The sequence below is a fragment of the Pinus tabuliformis genome, chromosome 4_1 (genome assembly GCF_031772625.1).
Source record: "Pinus tabuliformis cultivar Carrire ecotype Pingquan chromosome 4_1, CPIR1, whole genome shotgun sequence".
In the NCBI taxonomy this organism is placed as follows: domain Eukaryota; kingdom Viridiplantae; phylum Streptophyta; class Pinopsida; order Pinales; family Pinaceae; genus Pinus; species Pinus tabuliformis.
This window is the reverse complement of record NC_142303.1, coordinates 826,691,804-826,715,141: the sequence shown is the minus strand read 5'-3', so window position 1 is coordinate 826,715,141 and position 23,338 is coordinate 826,691,804. Positions and strand designations below refer to the sequence as shown.

The window sequence follows — 23,338 nt, the reverse complement described above, 5'->3', positions numbered from 1 at the left end:
ACCAATAATGATTTATAATGATGGATAGTGATTGTCACCATTTCTTATGAGAAATAGTGATGGACCTTAGACTCCACCACAAAACTGAATGTCACCAAAGGTGGCATCACCAAAATTATAGGTGTTGTGGTGACATTCAAGTTCTATCATGAATAATGATTATAATGATTTCATCCCGGGATGCTTATTTTGTCATTAATTCTTAATCTATTTCACAATCAGATCATAGTCTTCAAAAATTGTGACCATTCAATTTTTAAATCTCTAACATCTTTTACGCCCAACACCAATGCTTCATATTCAAAATATTATTTTTAGTGTCAAACTCCAACTTATATAAAAGAAGAATGAGGTTACCTTCGGGGGATCCTAGAAATACTCATGCTCTATTTCCTTCCTTGGAGTAGGCCCCATCAAAGTATAAATTCCACACACAACCAACTTTCATTTTCTCTTGATTGGCCTGTGAGGGAATCTCCAGTTGGGTATCCTCCATCACATGATCAACCATTTATGGATGAAAGCATGAAAGGTATTTTTCTTGCCCATATACTGGATTTTTTTTTAATTATCTGCTCTAGTGATAGTTTTTACAAACCTAGATTCTTTGTACAACTTGCACTCTTCTCCACCATATATTGGAATAGTGGCATATGTAAGGTCTATTTTGATGAATCCTATAGGGTTCACCCCCCAGGAACTTGAGAGTAGCATACCAAATCTTGTAGGAATGTTTGCAACCACAATATCCATTACCACACTCTTCATAGGAATTTGAACTAGATTGGCTACTAAATCCTTGATCATCCCAAGGCATTTTACTATTTTGGAATCAAAGGAATACAAGTCCTTATATGGTTTTGTTATTTGCAGGCCTAGTTGTTCCATGATAGTCAAGAGCATAATATTATGAGAATCCCATGAATCAAGCATGCAATTGTGCAACAATAAATCATGAATCACTAGTGTAACATAGAATGGAAATGTGGATGGGTCTTTCTCCTCCACATGTGGACCAAACATGACTACATTCCTTTCTTCCTGCAAATTTAAACTGTCTTGTGATGAAGCAATATGAGACACATCCATCAAATGAGAGATTTTTTTTTTATAAATAGGTTGTTTAAGCAATTTAGTCAAGGGAACAAATATCTTTACCTTCTCTAACTCTTTTTATAGACTGAAAATAGAGAGATTCCTATCCACATTCACTAGCTCGATTGGCTCTTTGTTTTCTTGATGTATTCTCTTTGTTTGCATTGGTATTTTCTCTACATTTATAGATTTAGATTTAGAATCAATGGGGTGGGAGGTTTCTCCTCTGGTTGGTAGGTCAGGGTTGGGAGGTTTTTTCCTTTTATTAGTTTGTTTTGGAGGGGCAGGTTGGACAATTTATTCATTTTATTCTTGTCTTCGGGATCTTCTTCTTGATCTCATATCATATCTCCTATGCAATTGAGCTTGCATGGAATCAAGAAAATTCTTATAGTAAGCATCTATCTCTTCTTCATCCAGAGGGACATTTTGATTATCCTCCTCTCCTCCTTGTGCTTCTATTTCATTTTCTTCTTATGAGAGAGTAAAGTATTGATTCTCCCGAACCTCAATAGCATATTCAATACTTTCCTCGGGATCATCTTCCAAGTATAGAGGAGGTTATATTTGGTCTTGCTGGTATTTTATTTCTCTTTGCAATAGTTGCAAAGGAGGTTTCCTATATTAGGGATTGAATTTTCCATTAGGGCCTTGTTGGATTTGTAGAGGAGGATTTTTGTTTTCCAACTCTAGCTTCATCGTCTTGTTTGAAATGTTTCTAATCAACTTATTCATCTCATCCAGTTTCTTCTCTTGAGAATCCCTCGCTTGGACAGAGGAGTTCGCTTCCTCTTTTCCTCTTCTCCTATCACTATGTTCTCCCTTACCTTTCAACTTATTCGTAGATGTAAAATTTGCTTCAATTTCCAGATCATCAGTCTGGATCTCGTCTAGTATGAGGGATTTCTTCTCCCTAAGGGTAAAACCAAAATAAGACTCAAAGGCTCCATCAAACACCACCTTAGCTACTTCCTGTGGAGGTTTAATCTCAACAGTAAAGTTTTTATACAATTTATTAAGTCTTTTTATAAATTTTGTGATGCATTCATTGTGCCTTTTCTTTATTGCATGAAATTCAGTCAAGAAATAGTCATGATCTTTCTTCTCCCCCCATTTATGCATAAAGGTGTTCTCCACTTTCTCCCATGTGTTGATTGAGTTGTTTGGTAGTGTATTGAACCATTTTATGCCCTCCCCATCTAAGGATTGGATAAACAGCCTTAGGACTAAGTCCAAATGTTTTACATTCAATTTTTCTTCCAATGCAAGGAATATCTCAATATGATTTTATGTGGTGACATCATCTTCCCCAGTGAATCTAGGAAGGAGCTTGAGATAGTCTTGGGGCATCACATTCACAGACTGTTGTAGATTTAGAGGAGCATATTTGTTGAGTAAAAAATCCTCCAACGACCATATTTTACAGAGGAGGTTGAAAAATATTTGCTCAGGGGAAATTTTATGGGCTAATATTCACAGGTGGGCTAATTTTCCATGCTTTAAAAAAAAAAGATTTTCCAATTTCCATTTTTTACTAAAATGATTCACCCAATTTTATAATACACCATTATTTTACCTTAAAATTAACCAAAATATTATATCGACTAATATCAAATAATTTGAAATCTAAATATTTCTACAAAGATATCAGCAGAAAATTTACAATTTGCATATTAGGCACTAGCAGGATTCACCAAGCTTTCTAAACTTTAAGATAAACTTCCATCTTTAAAATTTTCCCTCGATTTGTTGCAAGGCCTAGATGAGAGGCTGGGTGAACAACACTTGTTAATATTTGGTACGAAATATTTGTGGGGGTTTGAGATGGACTAGTAATGAGAATATCTTTGAATTCTTCAACCTCTGGGAAGGTATGATATGTAAAAGGATCGGAACTGATAGAAATTTCGTCAAACTTAGGTTCAAAAGACTAAAATCCACATGGGGGAAAATGTTCTTCTAAAATTTATAAAACTCTAAATGAGGTTTCATGATATTTTATCTCATCTTTCTGAGAGCTAGAAGTCAAGATCTCTCGTGAAAAAATAATAAGTTCTAGAATTCTTGGGGTTCTAACTTCTTTCTCTCCAAATTCTCCTCAGGACAACTGTTTCTAGGTCAAAGCATGAGGAGTTTTATGTTGATATGTATCAAAGTGAGTATGAGGCCTTCTAAAAGCCATGGTTAGAGTATAAGGACTTTTATAAGTGAGAAATCTCAACCCACACTTCCTTTGCTCCACATACCAAAGTAATGTTCATAAATCATACCCAGGGAAATATATTCTAATTTTTTGCTAGGCAGCGGTGCAAAAGATGTTGTCGCTCCTAGAGACAACCCCAAGTTGAGGAGAAGGGTCAGTGCCTAGTACATCTTAGAGTCTCTTGAAGATGAATCATTGTTGCTCAAGAGTTAAATATAAAATGATTTAGATCTGGATCAATTATCTTACTCAAAGGAAAATCACATTTAACACATTAAACGTGTTTCATTCCAAAGAATTAAAGTTCAGCCATGGTTTCTAACACATAGATAGCAAAGTTTCTCTAGCTATTGTAGTATAGGTGAAAGAAGGAATCCAACAAAGAAATCCAGTGCAGAGGGCTAGTGATAGAATCATATACACCAAATTCTAGTAAACTTATGAAAACACAAGTGGAACAAAATTAGAAACCATGGAGCACATTTTAAGGCCTTCAATTGCATATATCACAAGTACCATTTTCCATAGCATGACATAGATAAATATGACATACAAGACTGAATTCTAGTAGCTACAATTACATGATTTCCAAGAGGAAAGAAACACATATGAAAATGATAAACAAAGACAAAACAAATACTCCACATATCAGTGCTTGGAATCATAAAAAAACTCCTTCATTAATCTTCTAGAACAACATACATGTCATAAAGCCTCATAACTTGCAAATCTTGCAGAATATTACAACCTTTAAAATAGAAAATCAAACTTTTAAAAATGAGTTTTGCTTCCCTTTTATAGGGAGAGTATCAACAATACAATTACAAAAATATATTGAAATGTGATAGCTATCTAAATCAATCAGTTAGGCGGGCATGTTAATGGCCTAGTTGTCCTAATTATTACATAACGAACTTGATTCCTTCTTGAAAACAAAATATTTACAAATTTTCCAAAATGTTAGAGATATGTCATGATTTTTAATCATAGAAATCTTCATTGTTGACTCACTTGATAATGGTCTCAGTTGTTGACATGGTCACCGCATTGGTTTGATGAACGACAGACCCATTTTACTTCTTCCGACAAGGTGCCTTGGTGGTTGGGAGGAAAGGGACCCTACAGAATTCATCAAAACCATCGATTTGCATTGTACACATTATTGACTCTGACTTTCCACGGGGCAAGTGTTGGCTTAACTTTCGTTCTTGTTTCTTCGTCAAAGCTTCTCCTGAGTGAGGTTGTTGTAAGATGGATGGGTATTTGTCCCATTGGTGGTTGTTACTTAGCCATTTATATTCGAAAAGTGGGGAAAGGGCCACTGCCACTTGGCAACTCCTCTATGCCCAAAATGGTGCTACCAGGACTTCCTCACTGATGAGCTACAACTCGGATGCCCTAGTGCTCTGGTCCCCTGCTCCTCGGGAGCTCGACTCCCTTTGAAATGTGATTGGAAATCGTTACAGGGTCTCGACCGTCCAAGGTATGCTTCTGAAATGACATCATGTTGACATTAGCCAATCACATAATTAATTTTAATTCTAGTTAATTGGATGTGTAATGTATTATTTTTAAAATTAAATCAATCACTTAGTGCATGCTGGTTTATATGTTTTTACATATTTAACAAATTAAAAAATAACAATAATTAGAAAAAGAAAAATTCAATGTTGACCACAAATAAAATACTTCAATTTAATATCAACTTTATATTAAAAAAATACTTAAATTTCTATTTTAATTTGATATCAACTCCATATAAAAAAAGTAATTGAAAGTTAAAATTTCTAATTGGAAAATCACATGTGAATTGAACACAATTTGAATTACAAAATTTTTCACATTAAACTATAATATCAAAATGTGACATTTAGAAAGTAAAGAAATCACCCATCTTCCTTGTATAAAAAAACAATTATAAACTAAATTAGTTTATATTCAATTATTTTATTTCTCTATAACCAACCTTCAAAGATTTTTTCTTTCATATTAATTCAAAATTTGTTAATGTAACCATCAACCAATCAGAGAACCCGATATCTAATATTTGTTAATGTAACCATCAACCAATCAGAGAAACCGATATCTATAATTCAGAGACAGCTCCCAGCCTAGCTTAAATAAATTATAAAAAATATAATATATAACCCTTGTTTTTTTAATATAAAAATTCTTAAGAAAATGACAGGTAATTTGTTTTGTTTGCAAGATAGTATTCAACATATATTTTAGATTTTTCGTGGCAAATGACCAAGTCAATACCAAAGCTCTTGTCACTTAGGTTGAATCGCTTATGATTCATGATATCACTCACGGATTAAACTTGCGAATGAAAAATTGAACCCAATGTCGAATTGACATTTCTGCAGACTACAAATATCAGAAAAGCCATTCAATAGCTTCACCAAGGGCAGGTAACTGGACTATAGATTATAAAAATGAGTAAGCAAATCATAGATGAAATTCCTGGTGTAATTCGGATCTACAACGATGGCACAATCGAGCGTCCCCTAAACATTTGGAATACACCAGTCACTGCTTCTCAGGCATTTGTGGACGGAGTGGCAACCAGAGATTTGGAGATCGATCCTCATAAGGGCATCTGGGCTCGCATTTATTTGCCTGAAACATCACCAGAATATTGGAGCCAAGTGGAGAAATATCCCGTTCTGCTTCATTTCCATGGTGGAGGGTTTTGTATAGGAAGTGCACATTGGAGATGTTTTAACGTATTTCTCTCTGGGCTTGTGAAGCAGTGCAGGGTGATGGGCGTTTCAGTAGATTACAGGCTAATGCCCGAACACCGTCTACCTGCACCATGCGAGGACGCCATGGAATCTGTTGAATGGCTCCACCGTCTGGCGCGCGGGGACTGGAAAGTCCGTGGCTGAGCTCCCACGGAGATTTGACGTGGTGTATTTTGGTGGGTTCATAATTATACAATGGTGCAAACAAGAATATATACAACATCATTTTAGTCTGTGCAAATAAAATTTGAAAAATAGGACAGATTCTATAATGCGCAATTAAAATTTGAAAAAAAAAGTGAAAAACTTCATTTGACAATGTAGTATGTATTCGTTTGAAGTAATGTAACGAAAGAAAATATATTAAATACACTAAATAAAATACCATACAAATAAATTATAAGTATGAGTTATGGTTTTAGATGCCGTGGGGAGTGGTATAGTAGAGTGGGGGTTAAGCATGCGATAAGCATTTCTGAGAATGTTGTCAAAGGTGGCGGGGTTAAATACTAGGGAGCGATGGCGATCCCAGGTATTTGCATCTATGTTTGCATTCGCGTCTGGAAGAAGGTGACAGGGTGGTGGTCTGAAAGGCATGGCAAGCTGGTAAGCTGGTTTTTTTGGGTAGAGAGCTCTGGCTATGTGTTGGGGAGAGTGCCAGGCACGAAGAGGGAGGCTTCCATTGCTTGCGAAGCTCGTTCTTTTGTGTGTTCAACATAGTGGTTAATTGGCAGTGTAGCAGTGGGATAGGGTGGTGGAAGTCGCTGGACTGGCCTTCGTTCTTTACGCAACAGCAACCGACCCGCCCTCATGGCATCCTTCTTCATCCGCAACGGAAAACTGGGAGGGTATGCTACCGAGTTTGGTTTGTTGAATTCTGCGGCTGGAAGCTTTTCAAATTTATATTCCAATTTGGTAATAATCCACTTAACTCGAGAGGACGCCATTTCCCCTAAGAAGGAAGATGGTGACATTCGGTGGATTGTGTTCTGGGTAATTTTTGTTTGGTGCGAGTGCAGGCCGGTGGGGTTCAATTTGGAGTTGGAAGCTCTGTGCAATTCCCTGTCTGGTTCGGCTTCCATGAAGACCCCATCGTGGAAGGCTTCCTCCTCTGGTCCTCTTGCTACTGAGGAATTCCTGCCCAAGCATTAGCTCTGGCTCCACCTCGTTGTGGTGGCAAAACTGTTGGGAGTGCCGACGGGTCAAGAGGTGGTAGAGGTGGAGGACAACTAGGGGTTTGCCGAGGGGGAGGCAATAGGAGAGGTGGCAAACAAGGGATAAGCCGAGGGAACGCAGAGAACAGTCGCAGACAGAGGAGCCAGGGTGGTGGACGTCGAGGTGGAGTGAAAAGCGGCCCGAAAGCATCTGAAGATCAAGAAGGGCAATTCCACCATCAGTGTTATGGGGAAAGTTGCCAAGACCTCATTGTTAATCTAATGAATCGAATGGATGTTGTTGAACGCATTAGGAGAGAAGAACATGAGCTACAGATGGCAACCTTGGAGCAACTTCACTACTTCTAGAGTCAACCCAGGGAGCGTGTAGTTGTGGTGTGGAGAGGTCAGAATATGCTCTCAGAGAATGTTGAAAATCTGGAGACCTCGATGGTGCACTTTCGAAGGACAAATCCAGTGCGACTTCCACCCCCCACCGCCTCTTGGCATTGCCCCGAACAACCTTACATCCATCACTTCTGGTGACTAGTATGCTTTGTGGAGTATTTTTTGTTTTAGTTGTGTTCTAGTGTCTATGGCCTAATCAGTTCTGGCTTCTTCCTTTAGAGACCCGTTTGTATTTTTTTCATATGGTGAACTTTTTGGTCAAAAAACCCAGTCAAGGTGAGACCACCTGTTTTGATAGCATCTCTATGTACTCCTTTCTCTGAAATTAATAGAAGATTGACTTGCCAAAAAAAAGTATGAGTTATGAACATTGTTTCTCTATATTGAAGACATTGATGTATTTATGATCGAATGCATGGTTATTATTTAACATAAAAATATATTGGAAGTGAAAATTCCAACTACACATACTCGTAAGAGATACATTGATCTAGATTAGATCATTATATTGTTTTTCATCACTTTCAACTCTTTTATAGTGGAAAAAGTGGGGGAAACAACTCACATGACTATTTTTACTAGTGGAATACTGATTGGGGTTTGAAAATTTTCGAAAGCATTTTAAGACATGAAATGGACTTTTTAGGGGTAAATCTTTGTTTCTCTAGTGCAGCACCTTTTTTTCCTATTCTACACACATAGTCCTTTCCAACAATGTAAGAATCACCTCAATCAAAATTTGCATGTAAAAGTTATGTCACTTAGAAGTTGACCTTTCTATTTTCGCCACCATAATTCGAAAGGATGCCATGTCAACACACATGGCTTAAATGCCCCTAGGTCATAGTTTCCTAGACCATAACCTAGTCCTACAAGTCATAGACAACATAGAAAAATAAATAAGTATTAAAATTGGCTAGCATGCTATGTAGATCCATCTCTACACTATTTTTTCGAAACTAATTTGAATTTAGTATAATTTTAAAAATTAGAATAAGTTATATACATATATATCGGTGCAATAAAAATAAAAATAAAAAATTAAATTAAATTAAAATATTATAAGGTGGTGGATTAATCGTAATCTAGGAGATCAAAAATATCTATACATCTTGAGTAATGTAAAGAAAAAAAAATCAACATTGTCGAAAAAAAAATCAACATTGTGAAAAAAAAAACACTTATGAGCTTCCTAATGCGTTGGACAATTCCCAAATATCATGGGTCAAAAGAATTTGTCATCTTTGTGACACTAAGAAGGTTGAAGATGAAAAACAATTATGTTAGAATCTCCTTTGTACACCCACAATAAATCAGAATTTCAAAATATTTTTTACAACATTAACCTCCCTAACATTTTAATTCATCAAAACTATTGATCTAGATGCAATTCTCTTAAAACTTTTCAAGAAAAAAATAAACTTCTAAAGCAAACCAAGTAAATCCTTACCTATGATCCAATGTCAATGTTAAGCATATCTTTATTATCATATGTATATATTCCACATTTAGATACTCTCACCCTATAGCTAATAAGTGAGAATGAAATTTTTGGTACCTTGTCAATAATGATCAATAATTACCTTTAAAAAGCCTTAATCAACAATTAGATCAGGTAATAGGTAATATGTAGCAAATAGGTAATATGTAGCAGATGAACCTGATTGAAGTGAATAACAATTTTTTCTTGTATAATATATATATATTTTTGTTTTATTTTATTTATTTTTCCATTAATTATTAGTCCCTGCCTGGACTATAGCGATCGATAGATCGTTGACCGCCCATTAATCCATTAGTTGACCATGTTTTTTTTTGCGTTATCATGATTTAACCAATGTTTTAAAATGACAATTTTAGTCTATCAAGATTTTAACCAAAGTTTTTGGCTGGGCAAAAAAGGACCTCTTATTGCAGGCTTCGCTTATACCAATGCAGATTGAAGTGATCAGAGCATTTACTTTGCCATTTTACCCTAAGTTCGAGCTTTAAATTCGTTATATAAATTTTTGAAGATCGTATACTAAGTTTTATTTTGCAACCTCGTTTTAGATTTAAGTGATCAATGCATTTACTTTGTCGTTTTAACCTAAGTTCGACCTTTAAACTCGTTATATAATTTTTTGAAGATCATATCCTAGGTTTTATTTTGAGGACAACTGCGCTTCTGCATGCAGGTTTGAGGCCACGTGTGTATGCAGGTTTGAGGCCAGGTGTGTTTTTGCATGTAGGCACATTGATAAAGGTGTCCAACTGTGGCTTGCAGCGGATTGTGTATAATATCATGAACTAACCCAACCCTATGAGGTAAATAGTGGATGTCTATGAGTTATAGCTCCAGTCTGTTCAATTCCGATTAGAGATAGAAGTACGTTCCATTGGTGTCAAGAGAATACACTGTCAACACTCTACCTTCGGGTTTGATTCATCGCCTGAACGAATACCTCTAATCTATTTGTCTTTGTTTGCAGCCACGTTCTCCAACTACTCCCTTGTTTCCTCCAGCAGAGTCACAGCGATAAGAGGATGGCCCTCCCGCAGAGGTAAGGGTTTTTTCAGAGTTTCGAAATGGGTATTCCTCTGTTTCTCCCAACCTGAGTAGATGCACAAGCACTAACTTTTGCATGGTTCTTCCAGGTATTCGATTCTCCCTTGTCCGGTGCGGCTCCTTCACAGGTAAGAAGGGCTTGTAGCATTCGGTTTTTCTTCCGGTTTAATATTGTTTAAGAATCTCAGATGCCTTTAACTTCTAACTTGCCATTGCAGTTTGTCATGCGTTTTTCCAAAATTGCGGGTTCAGATGGGTGGGTTGTTAACAGGGAAATTCATCTTCTGTCCTCAGGTTGGTTCTGCCATGAAATCCTCTGGCGGTTTGCGAATTGAAGAGTTTTCCTTCGGTCTTGTTTATTTGTACTAGATCTTTTCTGGGCTCTCTTTATGCTAGAGCAACTCTCAAGGCCGCGTGTTCGAGGTAACCTAACCTCATGCTTATTTTGCGGCGAACATTACGGTATGAATAGCACCGTACGAGGAGCTTTGAAGGTCGCGTGTTCGATTCACGCTATCCGCCGTACGAGGAGCATTGAAGGTCGCGTGTTCGATTCACGCTATCCGCATGTTATTTTCGCGGGGAACTTCACGCGGTATGAGCAGCATTGAAGGTCGCGGTTTCGATCGAGGCTCACTGCATTTAGCGCCTGCGTATGTCCTCGTCGATATAATGGTTGTTTTCCCCGGGACTTCACGGTATGACTCATGAGCAGCATTGCCAGGTGGCTGAAAACAAATGAATTTGGAAAAAACCCGTAAAGGGCACTCACATTCAGAGTCACACTTCCCAGCAAGGATGGAATGTGATGGGGAAATTGCTTTTAAATTTAGGGTCACATTTCCCAGGGATGGAATGTGATGGGAAATTGTTTTTAAATTTAAGGTCACATTTTTCAGGGATGGAATGTGACAGGGAAATTGTTTTTAAATTTAGGGTCGCAGCTTTCAGGAATGGAATTTGATGAGGCAATTGTTTTTAATAGGGTGATTTATTAAATATAATTTAAAAATTTACAAAATAAATTAAATTTTTCATTGAAATTGTGAAAATAATTTTTATTTTTAATAAAAAAAATTTCAAAACTTTAGGTTCATGTTGGCTTTTTACAATAATACAAACCACGAAAATAGATCCAACACTATTAAAAACTAAAATACTCAAAATCTTAAAACTTAAAATATTAAATCTAAATTTTCAAAATTTTATATTATTTTTTAAGAAAAACGTACCCTGTTTTATACTATACATTTACCCTGCGATTTCTCTGTGCAGATTTTAATTTCCGATTTCAAGAGTTTCTAAATCAACGAAGTGGATCAAAATTACATATAGAGCAATGAATTTCCATCATTCATTAACTGTATTTTCCGTCCGGTTTCTTGGGTATAAAATAAATAATTTTACTTCATCAAAATTTTAATATTAAATGTCAAATTGTGCCAGTTTCATAACTTCCAACAATGGAGTTGAGCCATACCAGGTGCATGTCGAGCTATTCCAGTCGTATAACTTCCAACAGCCTCACTGAGTACTATGTAGAATTATGTATCCTGTACGTTATCATTGTCCATTTCTTGAACGTGTATGCAGTAAGCAATTTTATTATTATGTATAATACACTGATTATTTAATCTATTAATAGATGCTAATATACTGATTGGCGCAGGCTTTGGCTCCGCTTTCAATTGGTTTTGCTGTATTCATGGTACACTTGGCAACCATTCCCGTCACTGGAACGGGCATCAATCCTGCCAGAAGCTTTGGAGCAGCCGTGATTTATGGCCATAAGAAATCCTGGGACGACCATGTAAGAAGAGGATAATAGTCTCCTTTCTGTTGTTTTCTATTTATCAGTATTGCAGATATTATGGAATTAAATTTTGATTCTTACATTGCAGTGGATCTTCTGGGTTGGTCCTCTTATTGGAGCTACGGTAGCTGCTGCATTTCACAAATACGTTATCCGAGCATCCCTGAAATGGCACAGCAAGGAACCCAACAATGTTTAATACAGAAACTGGACTTTGTTCATGCGGATGCATTTGTGTTGTAAAAATTGTGTTTGCTTTTAGATGTTGTATGTTTTGAGGGGCCAATATTTCACGTACGCCGGATGTTAATCTTAGAATAGGCATCAATAGATGCTAAAATAAATTTGATACGATGGCAAAAAGTATTGTTGTCCTTATTTGGCAAGTTGATTCCAATCGTGTCTTATAAACAGTGTTATTCTTGTCATTATTTGGCATTTTCATAGCTATCGTATTTTCTTTGCCCAGAAATGTCAGGATTATGTCTTATAAACAGTGCTATTCTTGTCATTATTTGGCATTTTCATGGCTATCGTATTTTCTTTGCCCAAAAATTCCAAAGTGAAGGTTACCTCTATCAATTATTATTTTGCCAGATGAGATGTATTATGATGGAAGGCAACCCCTCTTATCCTCCGTGATGTTAGTAGAGTTAGTAATTGGAAGCAAATACTAGTATTTGAATCTCTTTTCTTTTAACCGGATTATATAGGCATTCATCCAAAGGCAAAGTTAAATATAATTTCTGCAAGGTTGGCACGTCTTTTAAGTTCCCTGCAGGGACTACCGCCATGGCAGTGGCTCCTTGTTTTTAATTTTGTTTATTTTATTTCCATTAATTATTTTATTTATCAAATGATCTTCTCTCGATTAGGGTCTTGACTAGTTTTTATAATTTTTTACTTCCCTCTCCCTTTAGAGTTTGACTTTGATTTTTATTTTAATAAATTAATTTAAATACTATTTCTCAAAAAATAGTTGTTTAATATAGTGGTTACTTATTAATATTTGTTTTTAATAAAATAATAAACTAATATAATAATTTAAATATCATTTTTCAAAAACTAGCCATTTAATATAGTCGTTACTTATTAATATTTTTAATAAATTAATAAACTAATATCATTATTTAAATATTATTTATCAAAAACAAGCCATTTAATATAGTCGTTACCTATTAATATTTTTAATAAATTAATAAAATAATATCTTGATTTAAATATTATTTTTCAAAAACTAGCAGTCTAGTATAGTTGTTACTTAATAATATTTTTTTAATATATTAATAAATATCATAATTTAAATATTATTGTTCAAATATAGTCATTACTTGAAATTATATTTCTACATTGCTATATGTTTAAGCCTTTGCCATGGTTTGCCTCTTCATCTGGTCCTGATGATGAACCATACTTGTTGGTTTGAAAAGCATTGGTCAAAAATTTCTCTTATGTGATTTCTACCAAAAGACTTTACTTAAAACAAAATTACTATATATATAGTGTGTGCATATGTCATAAATGAAAGATAAACTTGGATAAAAAGAATAATAATATTATCCTTTGTCTCACTTAATATATATATAGATAAATACATACAAACACACCATTAATATATATAAAAGATTTTAAAAATAACAAATTTTATCTCTTTTAACATTCAACAACCCAACAATATATTGAATAACCATGCATATATGTTTTTTTATTTATTGATATAAAATCTTAATTAAAAAAAAACATATTAAAAATTCCACAACATTTTTAAATTTTATGTTCTTTTGACACTAAACAAACCAACTATATATTAAATAACCATGCATATCCGTTTTTTTATTTATTGATATAAAGCCTTAATTCTAAAAACCATTTACATATATTGAAAATCACAACATTTTTATATTTTATGTTTTTTTATTGATATAAAACCTTAATTAAAAGAAAACATATACATATATTAAAAATTCCACACAATTTTTAAATTTTATTTTAGTTACCACAATTATTGTTATCTTTTATTTTAGTTACTACACAATTATTAATGTCTCACCTTTTCATACATTTGCATGTTAGTCTTATATGTTAACATTTTTTCAATAATTAATAACTTCATGGGATCTCAAAAGGATTTGCATATTAGTCTTATATGTTAACATTTTTTCAATAATTAATAAACACAACATTTGATTTTGATTTTAGATGAGACATCTTATTCTTTCACTTTTCCTAGCCGCTCACAATTGAAATTTTTACATATGTACTTCACATTTTTCCTCTCTCATATGTATTAATGCTCTTTTATTATTATAAAGGATGAAGGATGTGGGACAATTCGTTCATGTCTAGAGAAGTTTAATAAAAGTGATCTTGTAATTTTGTGTTATACCTTATCAACTTCAATAAAAGCAATGAGTAATTTGTGTTTTCGTATTCTGGATAATTTTAAAAAACATGAAAAAAAAACTAGTTTTCTAATCCATTGTCATAAGCTAGAAATTGAAACTACATCATCTATACCTTAGCAATATATTATTTCTATATTCTTGAATTAGAAAACAATATAACTTGATTTAAATGTAAAAAATATAATTAATTAATATTTTATTTATTTAATAATATTAATTTGATTTTTTTGTCATACTAATTTTTTTGGTCATATGAATATGCTTTTATATCTTAATTCAAAATAAGTATTAAATGAAATAATTTTTATTAGCTTTCAAATGATAATGTTCATAGACTAATTTCAATTTTTAATGTGGTAAATTATATTGCACATTTGCAAGTATATCTATTGTGTTGTATTAATTACTCAAGTTTAATTTCTTTTATTGAATCAATCAATGTGGAAATCTCATATTCACAAAAGTGATAAAAGATAAGTTTGTAGGATAGTATCCATTTATGCAATATATATTTGTTTTTTCAATGGCATAAATTATACATGATAAATAAAAGCAAAAATTTAGTCAACAATTTTGCCTCTAACCTCTCATCAATGATCAACTCGTATAATATTTTTTATGGTCATGTGTACTTGTAAAGGGGCCAAACCAAGATTTCACCCATATTCTCTTCCAAAAACTAACACATTACTTTCATCAATATTTAACCTTTACTAAATGAACTTGTATTATTTATAAATCTTATTCAATGTATGCTTTATTACATGTAGATGAACCATTTAACACACTTCTCTTATCTTTAAACAACTTATTGCTTTAGCTTTGACTTCCCACTTCTCTTATCTTTAAACAACTTATTGCTTTAGCTTTGACTTCCCCTTTCACCTATTTCATGAGTATGCTAATACAAATATTAGTTCTCTCATATATATATATAGAAAAATAAAATATCTTTGGAATTCAAACCATTTTCCACTTATACAACACATTTTAAATTTATTTTATATATGTAAAATATATTAAATAATATTTCTAAATCTCCAAATAAGTGAAATCTAAATCCATAAATTTAGAATGCAACTCATGCTTAACTATAAATTAGAAATTTGTTATATATTAGGTATATATAGTTAATATTAAAATATTATTAACATTATTTATATTAAAATATTTTATTATTAGTAAATTAAGGATGGTTATATATATATATATGGGGAAATAACTTCATATTAATAATTGAATAAATTACACATATTTTGCTATAAAATAATTTTATAAAAAATAAGTATTAATATATTTTTTATAACAATTTCATTAAAATATTTTTTATAATTTTTTTATCTTTTTAAATATTTAAGAAGTTGATACTCAAATATATTAATTAAAATGGATATTCAAATATTTTATTTAAAAAAAATATTAAAATATTTTTAAATAGTAAAAGAGTTATACATCTCCATTATATTAGAAAGTAATATATATATATATATATATACAAACAATCAATTATTTTATCTATCTATATAAAGTTGATATAAAATTATGTTATTTTATATAGACATTGAAATGCTTTTTTATATGTGATATTCTTTGCATTAAAATATTTTATTATTATTATTAAATTAAGGGAGGTATAAAGCATCCCCCAATGGGAGTGCTCTTCCCAACACCCATTTGTCTCGTGCAAGGCCTCCGGGACCAACTCCTCCTCCACGCAGGCATTGATAGACCCTAGACACTCTGCACTTGCATTCATTGCCGCAAATGAGTCCCTCCCTGCATCCAGTCTTTAAATTCACCGGTAGGCAGCCTGTGCATGTCAGTTCGGCAATTTGGGAGATGAATTTGGTTTTGAAAGTTTTTGAAGGTGCTTGGGTCTTGGGTCATGGCGTCCCCATTGGGGCGTTGGTCTCGGCTGAGGAGCAAGGAAGTTGCGGTCTTGCCTCCGAGCACAAGTTGTATATTGCCACTTAGTCTTCTCCCTAAATTTATATGAAGTTTATATCCCCAAATGGGGTATTTCATATGCGAGATGGTGAGGGGTAGGCTACTGCCACCCAACTGACCATTCAACCAGATGACATGGTAACATGCCCCCTAGCTAGTTAATGCATTCAATAAATCCACATAGGGAGCATCTCACACATGCAATCTGGTGCCATGCATTTTCCACTCCTTTCCCCTTATCTGCACTCTTTTCATATCTACCTTGTCTGGCACATAATCTCCTTACTTTATTGTATGTACTCTCTATCTTATGCGATTGGGCACACTCTACCGCCATCAAAAATCAAATTCAATGCCCCAATCATGGTAATTGAAGGCTCCACCAAGGTCGACCACCTTAGCTAAAAGGATTGTGGGTGAAAAAGATTTAACACAAATCCCATATGGAAGAATTACTCATTCAATTCTCACTCAGATGTAATAATTTAATCAATCAAGGGCAGCCTACATTAGCTCAATTTTATGACCCATGCTCGCAAGGACTTTTTGTTTCTAGTTCTTGAAGTGGAACTAGAGAGAGGGAAAGCCAAACCAACAACAGGCTTTGCTCCACGAAGTTGACAAATTCCCTTCTCCATCTTAATTGGCACTTGGTTAAGCTTGATAACAGGGCTTCTCTACACAGTAGCTTATCTAGAGCCTAGAAGCAAGGTGGCACACTCTTCAATGGTGAATCTTGATCACATCAATAGAGTCGGTCTTCCCTTGGGAAAGTTAAACCTTCTTCCCCCTTGATTTTTTCTTAGGTATTATTTGCTTGGTGTTTTTTTTCTGGATATTCATTCCATGCACAACTTGATCCTCTTTCCTCCTCAATCAGCTGCTAACTGTCTACACTTTTTGGGTTCCCTTCCCCCTTTGTGGCTCCTAACTCATTGCAACATTCCTTTTGATTGGTATTACCATATGGTAGCACTCTCTTACCCACTCTGGCACCATCCACTCTATTGGAACACACCTCAGCTCAAAGCGCAGTCATGGCTCTATCACACCATCACTATATTTACATTTATCCATCTATGTCTCTCCCTCAACCCATCCTTACCTTGTCCTTAACATTATTTGCATCCCCGTGTAGTCACCATGTCACGTCAGCAAGTTCAGGTCCACAGGGGCGTGGTATACTATCAATAAAGGCTCAGTCATGGAAGCGCATGAACTCATTTGTAATGTTCCCAATTACTTGAGCATGGAGTTATCATTCCTGCTTTCCTAATTGTCTCCTTTAGGCTGGCAGGATGAGAAAATTATTAAGGAGACTAAGGGAGTTTTTCCCAACTCACTTTGATTTTATTATTATAAATAAAAAGGGGAAAATTATTAATTAATAAAAAGGGGAAAAATTCACTTAGAGGATCAAGTTACTTCATCAATATAATGTTAAAAAGGGAGATTTTTAGAAGACTGGAGAAGATTCAACAAGTCTTTTAAAAAGGAAAAGAAGGCCATTCTTGATTCATTCTATTTGGTGATTATTTTTGAGATTGGATTTGGGCTCAAGTGATTATAGCTTAAGGATTTCATGAGAAATTCGCAAACTGGTTTCGGTGGACATCAGTTTCTACCCTAGTTGGTACTCAGTTGATTGCGGTGGTGTTTTGGGAAAATTTAGTTTTCTTGGACAAACGCCTAACCCTCTAGATTTAGTAGCAGATCTAGAAACAATAGACAAAGTAATCTCTACCTTTCCTGTAAACAACAGATAAAATAGGAGAACAGAGAACCTACTAGTAGCTTCCATTTGTTCCTTATCTCCCTTGACCGATTCTATTACTCCTTCCCATACTTAAATCGCTTGAGAAGTACCTGCACACAGACAGAAACAAAAACCCATCAAAGAAAATGATAATGATCTATTGTTTATAAATAACATGGAATCTAGAACATGATATACATATGAAAGCATCAACACATAACACAAGCATAAGGGAAAAGGTTTTGAAGACTTTATTGATAAGAGGAAGAATTACAACCCATATGTGCTCGATCTAGTGACACTCTTCCAATTCAATCCCATCCTCTTCACCTCATGACAAGCAAGACACTTCAACACTATTACAATACTTGCACTCAATTCTAATCTCATATCACCAGCATCTCCTTACAACTCAATATTTTTCAGCCCTTGATCTCTTATATGAGTGATCTTTTTATAGGTGAATGCAAGAGGTTATGCCATCAATGGTGATAATGAATGCCTTTCTAAATTTAGAAATCAGTTCCATGGAAGAAGGGATAGGGGATTGATGTTTCCTAATTCCCTTTCTCATCCAAATGTGAACTCAAAGGTGTAGGTGGCATTGAGAAAATTCTAGAGGCTTCCAATGGATAAGGAATATTCAAACCCTCATGGAAGTTCACTCAAATTCACTCAGTGCAGGCCAAAGAGGGACCAAGTGCACTGCATAGCACCCTGTCAGTGTATGGTTTGCAATACAGCGCACCCTAATGAAGGCATGCCTATGCTGATCTTCTTAGAGGTAGTTTTTGGATGTTTTTAGTGATGGAACTTCTTGGGAAGTGAGGCATTTTGATGTTCAACTTATTTAGGACATGTAACAACTGTATTAGGGGCTGATGGGCCCTAATAGTATCGATCTGCAAGTTGGGGTTGATGTGCCCAAATGGATCTGTAACAGTTGCACCCTAAAGCATGAAGTCGAAAATATTTGATGTCGAGTGAAATGCTTTATCATGAGGAGAGGAGGTTTCGAAATGGAAGGTGACCTGCATCAATTACAATACATATATCATGATAATTTGATTTTTCTCATGAACTAGCTGAGGGAAGGCATACCCATGCTCAACTTATAAACTTTCATTACATGTACAAATATGGCCGTCTACCGATATAGGCCCATGAATGGTTGACCATGAATGTAAGGCCATTGTACATTTGATTTAGTACTCCTGAAAATATCATAGCCCAGATGGATGGAACTAGATCTGGGGTCTTCAATCTCGTTCAATCTTTTGCTCAAGTACAAGTCTAACCATGTGAATTGATGTTCTGAAGTCGAACATGGAAAGATATCGTCTAATTACCAGCCAATGATGTAAGCTGCTAACAGACGCGAGAGGAATCACCGATAATGATAATGACCCTCAAGGTACTATAGTACATTTCGCATGGTGTGAATAAATGATTTGATGTCGAACACCATACAAAGTCTTTTGGTCAAAGGCCATTGATGTCAACCTATCACCAGAAGCGAGAAACCTGCCATTGATGTATGCATGCTTCAAGGTACTGAAGGGGTGTTTCTGAGTCAACTTCTTGGATGATGTGCTGATGTTGACAAGAAGCAACTTCGTCGCAGGAGGGCTTTGATGTATCCCACATCTACGACACAAAATGAGGTAAATGATTTTGGAGATGAAAAATCAACTGACGACACAAGGTTCAGGAATGGTGGTCATGAAAATGAAGGTTTACGGTATTGCAAAGGATGAAGTTTGAACTGAATGACTTCTCTTGAACATATCAGCGACACTAAATGAATTGGCAGCATTGACCCAAAACCAAGTAATGGATGGTATGATAGACCAATGGTGTGATAACCATCAAGTAGATAACCCAACCCAAATAGTCATGGAGATGAAGTGAAAGTGTCATGTTCAAGAGCGACTTGCTACCATAAATTTTTCTCGACTTTTTCCCTTTTTCCCCAGTCATTGTTGACCAATACCTCTTTATTTTTTATCAAGCTTGAGGAGGATAACATATGCTTGTTGTATAATTTCACCCTTCGGGCGAATCCATCACTATTTGATGCTTTAACGAGTCTAGCGAAGGTGAAACTCGGCCTTGTCTAGATGGACAAGCTTGTCACTATTTGATGTTTTTAACGAGTTTAACGACAAAGACAACTTGGTCCTTTTCATGTTTAGAGAGTTTGAAAAGGGACGAAAAGGAAACTCCACAAGTTCTTTTTCGTAAAATAATCTCTCAAGTCCGAAAAAGCATAAAATAATACAAGAGAGATATCGTTTCCAATCCTTTAACGAGCTGGAATAGACAAGCACTCGACAATCTTTTCATATTTAGAGAGTCTGAAAAGAGTTTAAAGAGGACTCCAAGGGGGTTTCTTTTTCATTTTTAACAAAGCTCGAAAAAGAGATAAAAGTTTGCTTTGTGGTCAAAGATGTTCAATTTACACTTAAGCACATCAAATTCTGCTTTTAGTTGTTAAACCTGCTAAAAAATCTATCAAAGAGGATTAAAAATACATGTTCATGGATAAAAATGAATAAAAACAAATGTTTACTCGATTAACATGCAAGAAATAAACATAAAAACAAGTTTTATTATTCATTTTCACCATTTCACTTTTACCCTTTGTTTTGGTGCTCTGGAGCAATTTTCTACCTCAAAGTTCACTAGCTGATTGCAGAGGATTCAATGGACCATTTCTCGTGCCTTCTGGACCAAGTAGGAGATATACCTGTTCTCTTCCATTTTATTCCATTTATTTTCAGTTTTAAGCAAAAAAAAATTGTTTTTGAGGCCCCTAGGGTTTCATTTTGCGCACTCTGGATCAGCGCACCCTTTCAATATTGAAAGGTGCACTGCATTGCATACACCTAGAAGGCAGTATGCATTGCAGCGCACTGTCTCTAATGGAGGGGTGTGATGGGTGCAAAAACCAAATTTTGACAACTGTTTTCTCCCAAATTTTCAACTATTTTTTGCAAAAAATGGATCCTAATTTGTCTAATGGTTTCATTTCAGACATTCATCGGATCAAAATGGTGATTATATGGAGAGAACGAGAGCATGAAGAACAAGACATGATTGCCCTAAATGATCAGGGAACAGTTGATGCCTTAAGGAATTGTGGGTTGCTGAAATATTTTCGATTATCCAGCATGCGACAACAAATTGAGCTTTTGCAATACCTTTTCCTTTCTTGGGATCCTACCGATCAGGTTTTTCACATTAGGGGAAAAATGATCCCATTTACCATCGATGATATTTACTTTCTGACTGGACTATCGAGGCGGGGTGCCCCCATCTCATTATCAGGATTTACCAGAGGAGGTGAATCAGTGAGAGATTATATACGACAGTTCTGCCGGGAAGGAGCTCAACCTAGCAGAGACGGAAAGATCAATATCAGGGATGTTGATGATTTACCATTGAGAACAATCCTTTTTACCCTCACCAAACTAGCTGGCAACGCAACTTTACACTTGGCAAACAGGTCATATATGCAATATGCTTTAGAGTGTTTGGAGCCAAAGGTGTTCAACTGGTGTGAGGCAGTTCTTTCATCCATGAAAGAACAACTAACCAAGGTAAAGAATGGAAAGACAAATTTTTTTGGCTATGGGTCTATCTTGATTTCTTTTTCCTTGGAGAGAATCCCACTCATGCAGCCACAACACATCTCACTAGGAGTACCTAGACCTAGAGACCCATGGATGCAGAGGTGGGTAGATCTTATGGCTAGGCATGCTGGCCAGTCATTGATCTCATTTACCTCTGCTTTCTTTGAGTGGTTTGACCATCAGGACATGGCCTTCACAGAATATCCATATTCAGGAATGGATTTCTGTGGTGATCCAGATCTGATGTTACCAGTTGGGGCACAGTGGAGTGCTATTGGTAAATTGTTTTGACCAAAGTGTTTTTGTTTTTAAAGTTTCTACTTTTTTTGTGTTTTTTTTTATTATTGCCAAGACTAAACAAACATTTTTATATGCATGCAGATGTTGGATCTATTCGACCTGTGGGACACCAACGAGAGGTAGGTGCACCAGTATAGAGAGCTGTTGGGAGAGAAGTTCTCCGAGACTTGGATTTAGCAGAGACATTGGCCCAGCTACAAGATCACATAGAGGGTTTGAACCTAGGATGTCCAGATCGAGTAGTTACCTATGCGATTGCAGCGCCACACCATTGGCGTGCCAAGTCATTGGATGAGACTCCTACACATGATAGCACAGGCTGTGACCTGTTATCATGAGCAACATTAGTCTACTTGGATATTTTTTGCATACATTTTTTATTTTTTTGGGTCAGATGACCGATTTTTGTCTTGGACACAAACTATTTGTAAAAACTTATATACAACTATCTATTTGACTTTCAGAGTTTTATTATGGTTAAGTGATGCAATCCTATTCAAATGATGATGTGACTTGAAAATGTTTACTTTACAAATGTCACAAATGTCTATTTAACACATAGTTCACTAGAGAATCAGTTAATGTGTTTAGATTTTTGGAAATATGCTGATATTGAATAAACTCAAAATACCTTTCCAAAATACGAACTCTAAGGAACATGCGATGAATTGCTGGGTTTCGAATGGAATAGATGCCAGTAAGTTGTAGTACGACAAGTTGTGAGTCTAGCCTAATGATGATTTGGCGTATGCCCAAGAGAAATGGCATCAGAGAGGAGCTCAATCAATGTGCTATACTCAGCGATATTATTTGTCGATCGTCCAATACATATCCCTCTAAAACTCACTAGCTCGCCGCTTGGAACAAAAATGGCCCATGCTGTAGAAGATAAATTCTACGTACTACAACTAGCTCCATCGGCATAACCAACAAATGGTTCCGAAAAGTTCGACATATGCAACAAATGTGAAGTGGATTACCTAACCAAAAAAACTCTAAAAGAAACACAGACACAAATGCAATCAAAGCATATATACAGTGAGTTTTACTACACTCAACTAAGCATAGTAGCGTTCAAGGTACAACCCGTTTCGGGGCTGTGACAATGGAATCCCATCATAATCCACTAACTCATAGGCACCTTTCGACAACACACATTTAACGATGTAAGGGCCCATCCACAGTGGTTCAAATTTTCCTACTCCAAGTTTATCAGAATCCTGATTGTAGAGCAAGACCAGGTCACCTTCTGAGAAGACACGAGGCTTAACATTTTTATCATATTGTGCCTTGATGTGTTTTTTATGCGCCTCGTTAGCCACTACGG

The 23,338-nt window shown here is 35.2% G+C and overlaps 1 protein-coding gene and 2 pseudogenes across 1 annotated transcript; all 3 read left to right on the top strand.

Annotated features, from left to right (window-relative positions):
• Window positions 1–5,736: 5,736 nt before the first annotated feature.
• On the top strand, window positions 5,737–6,189 carry LOC149178789 (putative carboxylesterase 6 pseudogene; annotated as a pseudogene).
• Window positions 6,190–11,772: 5,583 nt separating this feature from the next.
• On the top strand, window positions 11,773–12,201 carry LOC149178788 (aquaporin PIP2-5-like). Its single transcript, XM_089423718.1, has 2 exons — window positions 11,773–11,965; window positions 12,057–12,201. Exons 1-2 carry the CDS (start codon window positions 11,861–11,863, stop codon window positions 12,165–12,167), a joined length of 216 nt encoding a protein of 71 aa, XP_089279844.1. The 5' UTR covers window positions 11,773–11,860; the 3' UTR covers window positions 12,168–12,201.
• A 9,696-nt stretch (window positions 12,202–21,897) lies between these two features.
• LOC149178787 (uncharacterized) overlaps window positions 21,898–23,338 on the top strand; it is a 38,903-nt pseudogene continuing 37,462 nt past the window's right edge.